At 43.9% G+C, this 16205-nt stretch overlaps 1 protein-coding gene across 7 annotated transcripts in view; it reads right to left on the reverse strand.

Annotated features, from left to right (window-relative positions):
• Positions 1–261: 261 nt before the first annotated feature.
• Positions 262–16205, reverse strand: part of FOXN3 (forkhead box N3) — a 403882-nt gene continuing 387938 nt past the window's right edge. For all 7 annotated transcript variants that reach the window (XM_045060356.1, XM_011283437.4, XM_045060357.1 and 4 more), the window contains one exon: positions 262–7097. In XM_045060356.1, the coding sequence (XP_044916291.1) occupies positions 6548–7097 (550 nt within the window). In that variant the 3' untranslated portion in view covers positions 262–6547. The remainder of the gene's footprint in view (positions 7098–16205) is intronic.

Genomic DNA, 16205 nt, shown 5'->3' on the forward strand with positions numbered 1-16205 from the left:
ATGACCCGAGCAGAGATCAAGAGTCGGACGCTTGACTGACTGAGCCACCCAGGCGCCCCAAAAGGTACGTGGATTTTTTTTTTTTTTTACAAGGGAAGCAGGCAGGAAGATGGGTAGGTACCGTAAGTGTGGCTCAGACCCTAGAACCGAACTGTAAAAAACAGAACACACACCCTAGTGCAGGTAAGAAATATAAATGATTTTACTGCTCAGCATTTGCATATGGAGACGCAGTGCACCCAATAATACGTGGCATCGTTCTTCAATTGATGCAACTCAGTAATTTTTATTGCAACTGGAAGACAATACATCACAGAAACTTTATGGTAGGTCTGGGGAAAAGTGTTATTTACAATAAATGATGAAATAGTTTGTCTTTGGCAATATGATTACATATGAAGAATGCGAAATGCAAGTATGGATGCCTCCAAAGCGACACCATCAGGTCCCTAAGTTTCGGCTGATTGTGCAAGCCTCCACACTGCTCCTTTAGGTAACACAAACGCAACTGAACATCACTTCCTTTTTCCTTTATGGTTCTCCCTTTCTATTCATGATATTGGCAGTTTCATACAGAAAATACAGGAAAAAAAAATTGGCTTTTGAAAAATTATTACTCTAGTAAATTAGAATTTGGCCATGTAGGTCTATTGGCCGGCGAAGGTCAGATGACCCTAAGCATCGATAGGTGCTTGGTCCTCTGATTGCTTTATCACTGTTATATATTTTTTTTCTTCTGTAAAACAAAAATGAAATTCAGAAATGTTACAGAATCAGAGTATAAAAAAAAATGTACAAGTGTATAATGCTTCCCAGACACACCCGGAGACTCCCCCCCACCCACATTTTCACCATGGCAGGTGTAAGTAGTATGAATAACGAGCATGAAACTGGTTACTGAATCAGCTATGAGCTTCGACGGCCTCAACATACATACTCAAGAAATGCTTTATGTTTAAATAACTGAAATTGTGCTAAGTTTCACCTAAAAAAAAAAAAAAGTGGGGGGGGGGAAGTTTGGGGAACTCAGGCCACAGTAATGAAGGGATGAAATACAATTTGTAGGTTTGATAGGCTCACCATATCGAAGTCTGTGCGAATCCAATATGGAGTATCAGTTATTTGCAAAAGGTGGGGAAGGCTGTTCTCAACTTTTGCAAATGAAATACAGTGGAAAAACACTGTTGAATATATCCCAAATAAATAGTCTCGATTTCAACGCTAACAAAACGAACAGGAAGGGTACTTGTGAGCGTATCACAGTAAGTCAGAAGTGATCTTTCACCTAGGTCTGATTTCAAAAGTACGACAGACAGCAAAATGCAGCACCATAGACACATCGGTTTTCGGCCACTAAAAGATGAATCGTTTTGAAAATCGTATTTTCCTTCCTGAATTTTTGGTCAGTGAAGCTAGCACTTGTTTGCTGAACTGTGGAAGAATTTCAAGGTCACACGCATTATTCATGATAAAGCAACCGAGCTGACGAGTCTGTGCTTAATTCAAGAATAACCAGTAGAAGAGAGAGAAAAAACAAGGACTTAACCACCTCCGGTGCTCTCTCAGAGGAAGAGGGGTTAACAGATGAATTCACAAAGGTAGGCGGGTCTATACAGAACACTGAATGCCATGTGTAAATCCTCATGAAACTCCAGAAACAGGAACACCACACAATGTATATACTTTGATTTACACATTCCGTTACAAAGAAAAAAGACACCATTACAACTTTGTAACTGTGTTAACTGCAATATAAACCAAAGTCCCGAGTTTGGAAGGTAACTAAAAGAGGGTTATCACTTAGGTTATATAGCAAAAGTGTTGATGTATATTATATATAGTAGTATAAATAATAAAAAAGTATTATTTAAATTAGATCACAGTGCTGCATTATGTGCATAACAGTGTTTGATATAGTATTGGAGGGCTGGGACCTAGGACACTAAGGATTTAACTGTCAACACTGGTAAGTCACAATCAAGAGGGGACACAGAGTTCAAATGTGTTCTTTTGGTGGCAAAAATCCTGAAGATGAAAGAAAAAATACTTCTCTACAGAAACATAAAAATAAATGGCAACATCTGGGCAGCTGTGATCCACCAGAAAGAAACGAGTCCCAAACCTGAATCAAGTTTAAAGGGAAAAGAGAAGTCACATTGAATTTGATCCGATCCCCTGTGGAAAACCCTCCCATGTAGGTCACTTGTACAGAACTCTGATTCCTTCTGCAAAAGCCCTTCAAGGAGAGGCCAAGAGCCCACACGCGGAGCGTGGGGTAATTGAAACGTGAGTTGGTAGCACTCGATGCTGTGCCCAGCGCGTCCGAGGACCGGGCTGGGCACAGAAGCCATCTGGACGGTTTTCACTCTACAGAGCCCACAGCCTGAAGTTGTCCCCGGGGCGGGAACGCCACTCAGTGCAAAGGCGGCTTCTAGAATTGCCCTGTGGTAGTTACTGCCGCACCCAGCAAGGACCAGACTCGTCGAGCGCCTCTATGAGAAAAATCAGCTCTTGGGAAAAGCCTCCGACACATCCCTTCTTAAAAACTCAGCCCCAAGACTGAAACCTGCCACAGTCGTCTTGGCCATCTCAAACCACCACCTAAATGTGGGTTTGGTTCATTTTAGTTTCGAATAGACAGCTTCACCAAAGAACTCTTGAAACGTATATTGGTTAGAGAGGGAAGGGAAGTAGGAGCTTATGGTATATAATAAGGCTGGGAAAAATCTATGATGCAAACCCTTTCCACGTAGTACTAGATAAAGGTAAAAGACAATTATAGTAGCATAAAAATAACTGTCTATGTGTATATCATTTAAGGAAAAAGAGCTACAGTCTCTTTCTCTTAAATGTGTCCGAGGGCCAACAGCAAGTAATTGTAGATGTCGTGGTGCTGATGTATTCATGGTTGTTTTCCAAAGCGTCTTTAAATATTGCTATAGTTCCCCATCTCCCCCTCCCCCCTGCCCCATGTGAGTACGTGAGATACTGGAATGACACACGAAATGCCACTTCTCCCAGCAGGAGAAATGAAAGCAAAAACACCACACCCCTTGAACGGTGCCCAGGCGATCTGTCAGACTAATGAATACATATGCTAGTTTTGGAAGCTAAAGGAACACCTGACGTTTGGGAAGTAATTCCAAGACTAAAGTGAGTTACACTGGAGCAAAATATTCTTTCACAAATAGGCTTGTGCTTAAATTCTCTACTGCTCTTGGAGGAGGGAGTGAGAGAGGGTGCCTCCTGCCCCCTGGCGTGGCGAGGGACGTGGACAACCTCATTCTGCAATGACTTCACTACAGACGGCCACATACACGTCGATACTTTTTTTTTTTTCCTCAACAGTCAAAATACAAAGTTAAACACAATTGAGCCATTGTTTTGGTTATGCATAATGTGTATGCCTCCAAAAACAGAAGAAAAATAGAAAAAAGTACCCTCACTAAAGTTTCCCCTGCAAGCCACCCAGCAGCCCCTACAGAGGTGCCGAGGGAGACTCAGGAAAATAACACTTAGAAAGCTGCCCGATGAGGTATTTATGCAAAGAGAGTGGTTCTGGAGTTAAGAACACACTTTTATAAGATAGTTATCTATTTCTCAAAGAGATCAGAAAAGTAAATCACACACATTGCATTTTCTTATTTTCTAAAAGAGGCCTTTGCTCCTTTAGAAAAATGAAGTGAGGGGAGACAGCCCACGGTGGGGGGGGGGGGGGGGAGGGTGGTTAACTGGAAGAAGTCCCCGCCAGAAACAGTCTTGGATGTCTGCCTCTGCCTTTCAGGAGGGAAGTCTAAATCTTATCCTGGGGGGTGGGGTGAGGGTAAGGGTCGGGGGGTGGGTGGGTGTCTCCTGGGTTCGGTCAGGTGACAACACGAATCCAAGTGTCGCTCAGGCTCCACGGCTAACACGGCTTTTGGGGCATCAGATATTTGGGGAGATGGAGGGAATAACACATCCTCTCCCCCATCTACACCCGGAACAAATATGCTGGAAGTATTCCGGTTCAGGCACTGAACTCGACCTGTCACAGGGATGTAGACTTTTCTTTCCCCAGGTTCTCTTTTCGGCAACCCAGAGGAAGCAAGTCGCGGGGTACGCGCCAGATGCTTCCCTCTGTCCTGGCTGATGGAGCTCCTGACCGCGCCTGCTGCTGGCCGATGGGCTCTGCAGTGGCCCACGACGGTCCCATTTTTAAAGATCACCGTCTCCCCGGGCCCTCCCTCCCTCCCCCTCACCACCGCGTCCTGAGCCACGATAGTGGGTGTTCCTGTTTATGTTTTGAAATTCCCCTCCACGTGGGTGGAAGATTTCAGAGATTTCTCGTTGCATCTCCCAAGGTAATTTCTTTTAGGCAAAGATAACAGGAGTTTCTGGTCTGCGTGACATCATCCGGTTGTCTAAATTCAGCCCTCACAATCTAGGCGGGCTTCATTCCAGGCTGGTTGGTGTGCACGGTACAGGTGGCCGGCCCCTCCTTCCCACTGTGAGATGGCATCACAGGAAAACCGTCTGGGGCTGGTCCTTCCAACACCCATGTCACTTTCTCCTTCACGCGTACCCTAACTCACACCCTCATCCAATAAGGCCCATTAGCGTGCTTCCCCTTCTGGCGAATTTGCATAATTATTCACTGCCTTCTTTCTAGAACCAAATCCTGGTAATGGTTTTCTCAAGTCAGCGTCCTAGAAATTCTCGATTCTATCATACACACTCACTACTAAGTTTGCCCTCAAATTATTGCGTCATGGTAAACATGTACAGACAAAGAGAAAGGACACACTTTTCAACAGAGAATCAGGGGGTCGGGGGCTGAAGTGCAGACAAGGCAGTACAGAGCTCCACCATCCAGGCCCTACCAGAACACGAAGATATTTTCTATTGCAGAGTAAGATTCCCCAACAGTCAGAATTTGTCCCTGAAGAAGGTTAAACCTTAAACACCTGCTTCAAAAAACCAAAACAAAATAATTGGGGAGAAAAAAAACAAAACAAAAACAACAGAAAAAAAATGAAAGAAAGAAAAAAAGAAAACCGAAAGAAACTCTAAGCCTAAGGGCTTAAAAATTAGAGGCATAGCCTTTTCTCTATTTTCTATATTTATATGAAAATAATTCATGCTTCATGCTAAATACATTATTTACCTTACAAGAACTTTGTTATTTTTGAATAAAAAAAAGTTTGTGTTTTGTGATTTTTTTTTTTTTTGTTTTTTTGTTTTTCTTTTTTCAAAGGAATCCATGCATTGTGGATCAGAAATTTCTGCGGGCTACACTGGCTGAATGTGGAAATCATTGATTTTGCAAAGATGAATCCTGACTGGCATTAATTGCAAACTCCACTCTGAGGGCAGTACAGGAGTTTTTTTTGCTTTTGTTTTGCCGTGTTTTACTTTTGTTTGTCCGTCAATGTGCCTTTGATCTTTTAAAAACACACCGCGATACTAATGGCAGCTTGTGTAGCTTTTTTTTTTTTTTTTTTTTTCCCCACTCAGATCAAATAGTTTTGACAGACAGAAAAAGATCTGTACCATTATTTTCTTCCTTGACAGCTATTGTAATTTCCTGGACTTGATTTTCACTTGGGCAGTTAAGAAGAGCTCGTTTTCTGCGTCAGTTCTCTCTCATATTTGTGTGTGTGTGTGTGTGCGCGCGCGTGTGCACGTGTGTGTGCACATGCGTGTATAGGTGTGTGTGCAGGGCCAACCTCAGGCTTATGGCTTGTGGAACATTCTCTTAATACAGAACAAAATTCAAAGATTAGCAACATCATTAAAAATTGACCCACTCTCTCATTAGTCACTGACACCTGGTATAAAAGAGTGGTTCAGTGTCCACCTCCTAACATGCTACTAGGCTCCACAGCGAAGAAGCACAAAGGACTGGAGACCGTCCCCCACTCCGTCCACCCATCCCTGCACACTTCACGGCCACGCCAAGGCTTTTCCTGGCACAATTTGATGCCCGGCGCTACAAGCCTGGACCTGCTTCCAGGGGACCAGGACTCTTCCTTCTCCCCAGTTGCCTTATATGCATTCACTCAGCGAACCCAGCTGGGTGGACATCCTGACCTTTTAAACCTAAGGGTTGGGCCTGATCGATGGTTACTTTGCACACGTGCCTTCTAGGTGCCGAATGTGTGTTCCCGTGGCATGATCGTTGGCATCCCTGCGGATTCAGCCACGTGTTTCTGACAAAGCTGGAGGAAGCAATGGTAATTTTGGCTTTTTCGTTGTTTTTTTTTTTTTGTTTTCTTTTTTTTGTTTTTGTCTTCAGATAATGAAAAGCTTTTGTAAAACAGCTGAGTGTGAATATGAGTTCTATGGCTTCAATCTCCTTTAAAAATAAAATTCTTAAGGGTCCAAAACAAAGGAGGGGCAAATTAAAAAAAAAAAAAAAAAAAAGGAAAGAAAAGAAAACCAAACCAAAAAAAAAAAAAAAAGATAAGAAAAAAGTAATAAATTGCTGATATTGCCACAAATCATTAGAAATCTCCTGACATGCTAAAACCAAATGGCCGAAAGTTCAAAACAAATCAGTGACTTGTTTTTAATTTTTCGTGGTTTCCTTTTGCTCTTTCTGCCCCTTTGCCGTCCGATTGGTGATGTTATTCAAACAGGACCGAATCCCTGCCAAGTGCAGGAGCGAGCCCGCCGCCTCTTTCATCTCCTCGTCGTCGCTCTCGGGGGGCTTCTCCGTGCGTCTCTTTTTGAGGGGCAGCGTGTCGCTGGGGACCTTCCTGGCCTTGGCCAAGTGCTGGCGCTTCTTGTGCAGGGCCGCGTAGCCGCTGTCCCCCAGGGCGTCCTTGGCCTCCTTCGGGCTGTGTTTCCGGTCGTCCTCCTCCGTTTCGCTGTGGCTCTCGTGGCTCTGGAAGCTGCCCTCGCTGCCCTCGCTGCCCTCCTGGCTCCCCTTGGTGGCGAACTCGTAGTGGTCGTCGGCCGAGGAGGAGGAGACCGAGTCGCTGGCCGGCGACGTGCTCCTGGCGGTGGAGGACTTGGCGCTGCTGTAGTTGTGGTCCTCCTTGGGGTCCCCGCTGACCACCGGGGAGCCGCACGACGGCTCGCTCTCAGTCCGCAGCCGGCAGCCGCTGAGGCCGTTCCTGCGGACGGGGTGGCGGGGAGCGGGGTGGGGGGGGCGGGTCACAGAGAGGACACAGGTTAGCGGCAGCGTCTGCGCATGCTCGCGCATGCGCACCCAACCCGCCCGCCGCCCAACCTCTGGTGTTCCGCCCGCCTGCGGGCCACAGGCTGCCCTGCTTCGCAGAGCGGGTCCGAGTCCTGCCCGCCCCCGTCCCCCACCCCCCACCCCGGCCTCCTGGCTCATCCCATCGCCCGCTTTTTCACTCCGTGTGCGCACAGACGTCAAAACAACACTCTCCTATTAAACCATCAAAAGCAAGCTGTGCTTGGGGTCGCACACCTGCTAACACCGCGGAGTAGGCACCGCCAGGCGATGCTGGCTGGGTACTTCAGGGACACGAGCCCGCGCTCTTCCGGAGCTGCGACACGAGGGGCCTTTTGTCAGGGGACTGAGCCCAGTGTTCAGCCGAAAGAGATAACCTGCCACGTGGTGACAGCTATTCACTCGCGCCTGCCCTGCCTCGTTCATTCTGTAAATATTCACTGAACACCTAATACGAATGCACGGCCTTAGGGAGGGTCCTGGGGAGGCATCCGCGGCGGAATCAGATACAGACACTGTCACAAAGATGCTCAGAGTCGAGCAGAGAAGCAAGTCGTGGTTACATCACCGGTGAGAGAGAGGGCACCAAGCTACCACCTAACTACGCTTACCACCTGCCAGGCGCCACGCGCCGTCCGCAGGGATGGTTGCACTGAACTCTGTGACGTGGACAGGAGCATCCCTGTTTTACCGATGCTGGAAGAAGGGTCTGGAAAGCCACACAACTCAGAAGCAGCAGAGCTGGATTAGGACCAAAGTCTGATTCTCAAGATGGGCTCTTGATGCAATCTGACGGACTCTCGCTGTTTTCTGATTTCCCTATAACCAGGTCCCTTCTGTACACTCCCATCAGGACCCGACAGCACTCGCCACACCTGATCATTGTGTGGTGGGTGTCTTTATGTCTGAATGATGACCTGAACTGTCTCGTGCTTCATGCCGGCAAGGGGAAGAGTGACTGCACCCACTTCACTGTGGGGCTGAGGACGGGAGAGAATGCCCCCATCTGTCTGGACCAGTGCCTGGTCTAAGGGTGAGGACGGTGATGTTCATTCCTGCTTAGGCCACACATTCCCAAAGGTGGGCACCCATTCTGCGTGGACGGTAGCTGTATTTTTGCCAGTGTCCAGCACACAGGTGTTCAGAAGAGGCAGTGCGGTGGTCAGAGATGAACACGCACAGGAGAGAAGGGTTACTTCGAGCTGGAGGGGATAGACAGAGGACAAGGAAAAGGTCTGTGGAAGATATGGTGTCTGACTTTGGACATGAAGGCTGAAGGTTTGGGCAGGGAGGAGAGATGTTCTATTGTACCATGCTGGCCCCGTGTCCTGTAAGTGTATCCACCTGATGATAAGCTTCTAGGAGACCTGGGGAACATGAGGGCACTTTTCTTTCTTTGCTAACACATCCACAACTGTAGGCACTCCTTTTGTGTTCCCTTCACAGAGAGCACTTCCCACCGTCTTTATGAGCTGAGCGATGCCTTGTTCCATGTCTGTGCTTCCCATTAGAGTGTTAGCTCCACAAGACAGGGCCCAGTCGTGTTCTGTCCCCCAGTGGCTAGCATGTGCCAGGTGCAGAGTGCCTGCACACAAGATAATACTGAGCAAGTGTAGGAGCAGAAGGAATTGTGTGGCTGAGAGAATGAAGTGTGGGAAGAATGACTGTGGGTCTCCACCAACACGTCTTACTGGATAATCCCTGTACATATGGCACCTGCAGAAAGGCTATGGGGTTAGAACAATAAGAGTCGGTCTCGAGCTGTTACCCTTTCTTTCCTGGCATCCCTGTGGGCCTTCAGGCTCAATGAGACCCTGGTTGCAGCCCAGAGAGAAAGTAAAAGGGGAGTAGAGTCCTTTGTGTAGCAGGGAGTGAAGCCAAGGAGTCTCTCCTCCTTCTGGTGTTCCAGAGGCCCGAGGTTCTCTGCTAAATTTAAGCTGGTGGTTGAAAATCCCACTGTACTATGCACCAGCAAAACACCTGAGGGCCATTACCCAAATTCAGTCGTTGCTACATGCCTTGAGATCATCAGGATCAACCCCAACGATGACATTGCTGCACAATGACAATTCATTTGCACAGCGAAGTCCTAGCAGTCTCCAGAAGGGCCCCAGACTGTGTCCTGCATTCTGCGATCGCAGATCTATGACCCCCTCCACCCAGTCCTTCCAGAAAGAGCCTGGCTTTCCTGACAGGCTTCTGTTCACATCCTGGCACTGCTTATTAGTGACTTCCAGCGGGTCCATGTCTCCCTTACAGGGCAGGGTGATGACATGAGAAGTTCTCAGCACAGAGGATGGTTCTCAGTGGTGCCTGAGAATTCTGGCTTGGTTTCCCCTGTTGCTGTCAGACAGTTCACCCCCGCTTTCTGTTGCTGGGACATGCTTACCTGAGCACTCTTGTTTTCTTTCTATTGTGGGTCAGGAGGCTGATGGGGACACAGCATAAAGTAAGAGGAAAGAGGCCCCGAGAGAGAAATTCCTCACGGGCTTGCCTGTAAATGCAGCCCCTGAGCTTTGGGCAATGGCCTCTGCGATATCTATTTTCTGCACACTCCCTGTTTCTTGGCTCTGTCTTGGGTGCATAAAAGTGGCTAGGAAAAGATTACTTTGAGGTGTTTCCAAATATGAAACTCCATAAATGTAACTAATTGCACAGGTAGCTATTAATAGCTATTAAACAAATGAAACTGAAAGTCTCGGATAATGGTTCTCTTGATCTTTGTTGTTGCAGGTAACTGCTGTAAAATCCAAAATAATTAGTCCACTGAACTAGCAGAAAACAGTCTCAGAGTGAACCCGGTGACACTTGGAGGAGTAAACTGGGCTATGGTTGGCTTTCCGAAAATCAGTTTAGTTCTGAATCCTTATTTTTTAACAACATGAGGCTTATCATTCACTTCACTACCACAGTTAAGCAAAACAGGATACCTCTGAGCATATATGGCGAAAGAGAGAAGGGGAGAGAATCATGGGAGCAAATGAGTATGAAATAAGGAAAGTGTTGTCAAAGCTAATTCTTAGTGAATCTAGGTGAAGGGCATATGGTGTTCATTGTGCTTTTCTTTCTCCTTTTCCACAGGTTAAGAAATTTTTTTTAAATAAAAAGTTTGGAGTAGGGAGTAGGAGATGTATACCAGAGTGACAGCACTGATAGAACATTCTAGTTCCAGACAAGCAGAAAGGTTCTGGGCCTGAGAACTTCTCTTTCTTAAAGGAGATAAGCACATATGAAAGATGTACTAAGGACACACTACCATCAAATGGAGAAGAGAAGAGAAAATCACTTCTGCAGCCCATGAAGTGAGTGTTATATAGGGCAAGGTCTGGAACCACACACTGCATGCCAACAGTGATTCCATAGACCACGTGCCACAATACTGGCCTGGCTCAGCCGTTCCACAGATAAACAAACAGAAACTAAAGAAGTGTCCCATGACTTGTCCAAGGTGCCTCGGCTAATTCTCAAAGACCGCTCAAGCAGGAATTTGAAATGTCTTTAGGTCTCTCTCGAGAAAGGAAGTGTACTGATAGGAAACCAATACGCCCACTGACCATATTTCTGGATAAAAACAGGTATGCAGATGTGACTTCAGGGAGCAGGAATTAAAATATAAGTGCATCTCTCTCCCTGACACTGTAGCATGGGCGCAGAATCCATAAATTCCACACCAACTCAGCAGGAAGTGACAAGCTCCTTCAATGATTAATAACTTGATGCCATGTTGTTTATGGCGGCACAAGCCAGCCGCACCGACTTGATGTCAAACGCCTCGTCCTGCAGGGGCTGTCATCATAGGACACCACATACTTAAAAGAAGGAACCAGTCATCCTGAACACGTTGGAAGGTAAATTTCTAACCACCTCTTCAAAACTCATTCATTAGAACGAACACGTGACACATCTGAAATGCCCGCCATTTTTCAGACTTCTCTGAATTTAGGTGTGACACCATTTTCAATGATCATGTTAGCATAAATTAAAGCCGTTTGATTTTACTAGACCTCGACAAAACCGTGTGTTATTAATCTCAAAAACCTGGTATTCGTTCTCTGGTCAAATCAATAGGAAATATCGAACATAAAAGGTGAGAAATCACATTAGTTCAGGCCGAGAATGAACAACGCTTGTGACTAACAAGTCAAAGTACAGCTTCTGATGGGACACGGCCATCTTGCATCTTCTCTATCGGTTCATTATTGGTCCCGCTACAGTAGAACCCTATGTAACACCTCCACCTTTCACTTGTGCACAAGGTTCTCTCTGGAGCTGACGGCTTTAAATCTAGAGACTATCATTTAGGGTGAAGTTGTCTGCCCAAGGGGTTGACTTGAGAACTCTTGACTTTGGCCAAGCATGCAGTTAATGGGATTCTTCACCAGTGCTGGAGCTAGTGCAGTTCTTTGGTCTAAAACCGACCACAGGTAGAAAGACATGGATGAGAAGAGATGGCCAGGGAGTTCCACGTCCAGCTGGGTGGCAGAGAAGACATCTAGAAGACACTCTTCTGACTACCCCAGAAAACATTCTGGATGAAGTACAGCAACATAGTTTTTAAGTCATGGCTGGTTTTGCTGGAAAATAAGGGAATCTTAGAAACCCAGGCAAACACACTTGTACCAAAAGAATGTCACACACAAACAAAAGGTTAAAAAATAAGGACAAAATCAGAAACAGGAGCAGTAGGTGAGCAAGAAAGCCGGGGTTTCTCTGGAGTAAAAGCCTACTGTAGCCCTGGGACAAGAGCCCAAATTTATAGCGATGGAGAGAGAGCCAAAGAAGATTGATTCTGGCAGCTCCACAGTTAACTGTGGCTCCTCGAAGGGGATTAAAGTGGTCTCAGGTGTGCTGATCCCTAGGCTCCCAGCACAAGTTTGAAAGCAAATCCTCTCTTGAAGAATGCAATCTGAATTTAAGCCACCAGGATTCCCACATACTAAGGTTAATCCAATATTCAAGGAGAAAGCTCAGAACCTAAAATCACCAAACATACCAGTGAGCAGGCCACTGGGAATGCATAAATGTAAAAATGTCAAATGTAAAAAGCTAAGACCTCTGAATGATGATACCTTCAATGAGGTCCTAGACCAAAGTAACTGCCCCTCAGAGGCAGGCAATGGGGATAAAAGCCAGGCTTAACTCTTAGTTCCAGATGGCATGAGAAACAAGAAAAGCCTCCCCTGAGATTTTTTTAACCACAAGCCTTGAGTCTTGTGGGGATGAGGCCAGAATTCTACTGTGTAGACCCAAAGACCTTAGGCTAAATTTAATTTAAAGTGCCCAATGGTGCCTACTAGAAGAAAATACAAACCCTTTCTGGAAGAACATACTTTAAGCTCAGGCCACAATGAATTCCCATGGATAAGACTTCAGGGACCAGAGGTTAATAATAATAAAAAAAATAAATAAACACAAAAGAAACAGCCACTATAAGCCAGAGACAACAGAAAAAACAACTATACAATATGAACTGCAAAGCTGGAAAATATTGAAATAAGTAGGTACATGATGTCAAGAATGAGTACAGAAATAAAAGAGGGAATTGAAATATACTAGATCTAGGAAGAATAGATTATGAAATCGAAGCAGACGGATTTTGGAAAGCATCAGAGTTGCGAGAGATGAAAAAATATAATCCCTGAAATAAACCTCAATGAAGCTGAAAGAGAAAAAATTAGTAAAAAAGAGCGGTGAACTGGAAGATGGATCTAAAGATACTATACACAGTGCAGCAGAGATGAAGAGATAGAAATATGGAAGATTGGGCATGATGTAATACAAAAGAAGATCCAACATAAATCCACCTGGAGTTTCAGAATGAAAGAGACAATGGGGAAGACCCAATACCTGAACAGAAAGTGGCTGAGAATTCTCTTGTTTTGATGAAAGGTACCAACCAATCTTCAGATTTAACCAACAAATCCCATGGACGACAAAAAGAAATACATATCTGGACACATCATAGTCAAACTGTAGACATTTAAAAAAAAAAAAGAGATGTAAAAGTAGCAGAAAGAAAACACATCACCTAAAGAAGAACATCGGTTAGGATAAAATGAGGGAGGTAGATCAAAGTGGAAACATATTCTCGAGGTGAGAGAGGAACGGAAGAAGCGTCAAACGCTATCTCCTAAGAATGAAGGCAAAATAAATATGTTTTCAGACAAAAAACTGTCAAGGCTTCAACTAAAAGCAGATTGTCACGGTAAGGACTTTCTTAAGAATGTATTTCAGGAAACAAGGAAAATTATCCAGAAAGAAAGGTCTGAGATGTGAGAAGAAATGATAAGCAGAGAAAATGTAGTCAACTATGGACTGAACAACACAATAACAATGACTAAGTAACATAAAAAAAAAACCAAAATGAAATAGAACCACAGTATTGGACAAGTGTAGCACATCATCTGGGAGGTAGGGAATAGCAGCTGAAGTATTCCAAGGGCCTTGTATTGATCAGGAGTTTAAAAGTATTGACTAACTTTAAACATTTTAAAATATTCATGTTATAAGTTCTAGGATCAACATTAAAAGAAGAGAAACAAAATGTATAACTTTAAACCATTAGAAGGAAAAAAGGGGGGAGTGGGAGCTTTCGATCGATTTAAAATAATGCAAGAAAGGAAAAAGAATCGGGAAAAAACCAGGACAGACAAGTGCAAAATAAAATGGTAGAAATAAATCCAACTATGTTATTAAAAAGGGACTAAAAACCTTCAGTAAGAGGTAAAGATCATTAACACAGATTTGTTTTTTAAAAGCTGTTTCCAAGAGAAAAACCTAAAACACAAAGACAAGCAAAGGTTAAAAGTAAAAGGATGGAAAACGCTGTATCATGCCATGCTGGTACAGCTATATTATAACCAGAGAAGACAGATTTTTAAGGCAAAAATCATTACTACGGATAAAGAGAGTTATTAAATATTCATAAAGGTTCAATTCACCAGGAAGCTACATCAGTTCTAAACATGGATTCCTCCATGCAGATAGCTTCAAAATACCTACAGCCCAAACTGAAAGAGCTACAAGGAGAAACGGTCAAATCTACATTGTAATGGGAGATTTTAATACATCATTCTCAGTATTCAATTGACCAAGCATGCCTTCCCTCGCTCCCTTCCCCCCCCCCCCGCCCCCACACGGTTAGCATGCAGATTTGATCTAATAGACATACAGAACATGTGTTAGTAATGAAGAAGGCTTATCATTTTGAAGCACACATAGAATATTTATAAAGACTGATAAATGCTAGACTATACAGCAAGTCTCCACAAATTTCCAGTATCTTCCAGATCAACTCTCTGGCCACAATGACTTAGAGTTAGTTATCAGTGTTGAAGGGGTAACTAAAAACAAAAATAAGAAACCACCACCTTCTCCTGGGTTTGAAAATTTAAAAACACACTTCCAAAAGCATCTGTGGGTCAAAGACATTAAAATGGACATAGAAAGTACTCTGCACTGTTAATAATGAAAATAAAGGTATCAAAATTTATGGGATGTAATGAGGCAGTAATTTCAAGGAAATTATAACCTTGAACTTTTATAGAAAAAGAAGAAAAGTTTAAAATGAAGGTAACTAATCCAGGCAAAGAAAAAGAGAATTTAAAAAAGGAAACTATAAATGAAAACAAAAATAAAATAAATGAACACCCCCACCCCCAAAACCCAAAAGTCGATTCTTTGAGAGGAAAAACAAAAAGCTATGGCAAGATTAAGCAAACAGAGTGATGTTAAAATGAAATAAGAATGGAAAAGGGACATAACTGCAAAGGTATTTTGAAAGATGACAGATACATTATGAGTAACTTTATGCCAATATTTTTGAAAGCTTAGGTGAAGTAGACAAATTCCTACAGTTACCAAAATGAACTCAGAAAGAAATTAAAAATAAGCCATACTATCCCTGCAGTATTTCCTCTCTCCCTCCTACCACAGAGCATAATCTAATCCTAAGTTTCAGAGTTGCCTTCAAAGACCATGATTTCAGGAGGTATAAGCTGACAGGTGCTTGGTCTTTAAAAACAAAACAAAATACAGTATAAAGAAGACCTGTGGCAGGTACAGCATTGGGAATATAGTCAATGATATTTTAATAGTGTTGCATGGTGACAGATGGTAGCCACACCTGTCACGAGCACAGCAAAATATACAGACTTGTCCAATCACTATGCTGTACATCTGCAACTAATGTAAGATTGTGTGTCAACTATACTTCCTTAAAAAAAAAAAAAAAAAGACCAGTGGCAAATCTTCCCTCAAGTTGCACAGCTAGACCACACCCTGTCTTAACAATGAAGGCTCTTGGCTTCCTGAACTCCTGTTACAGACATCTTCTCAAGGGGAAAGACAAAGTTAGATGACCAGGAGCAGACCTTAGGCTGAGAGAGTTTTCCTGATGATTGTATTCTGACAGGACCTTACGTATTAATGTTTGTATTACAGTAAGAGTATTAATTTCTGACTTGCTTCATGTTCCACAGGAATTGCAGTTTTCACTTGAGGTCCAAATGAAATTAAGCAGTCTCAGACGGTGATTAGATGGAACTTTCTTATAAATTAAAACTTGCTCCCGTTCGGATGACCACCATCATTCCTTAAAACCAATGGCCATTCTTCTTGGCATAATAAGCTCAATGCAAGCCTTTTCCTGGGACTCAGGGCAAAGCTTCAGGTGCTCAAAAAGGAGACCTGGGAAGGTCTATGGGGGGCAGGCTAGATGAATCCAAGAGGCTCCCCACATTACTAATTTTATTTTTTTCCAATTGGTTTTATTGTGGTAAAATATACAAACAAGAAAAATTTACCATCTTAACCACTTTTCATTGTACAGTTCAGTAGTATTAAATACATTCATAATATTGTGCAACCATCACCACCATCCATCCTTGGGATTCTTCATTTTATACAACTGCAACTCTGGCCCCAATAAATACTAACTCCCCATTCCTTCCCTCCCTGGGCCATTGGCAACCACCTCTCTATTTCCTCTCTCTATGATTTTGACCACTCGAAATACCTTGTATGT

This window comes from Felis catus, chromosome B3, assembly GCF_018350175.1.
Source record: "Felis catus isolate Fca126 chromosome B3, F.catus_Fca126_mat1.0, whole genome shotgun sequence".
Lineage (NCBI taxonomy): Eukaryota > Metazoa > Chordata > Mammalia > Carnivora > Felidae > Felis > Felis catus.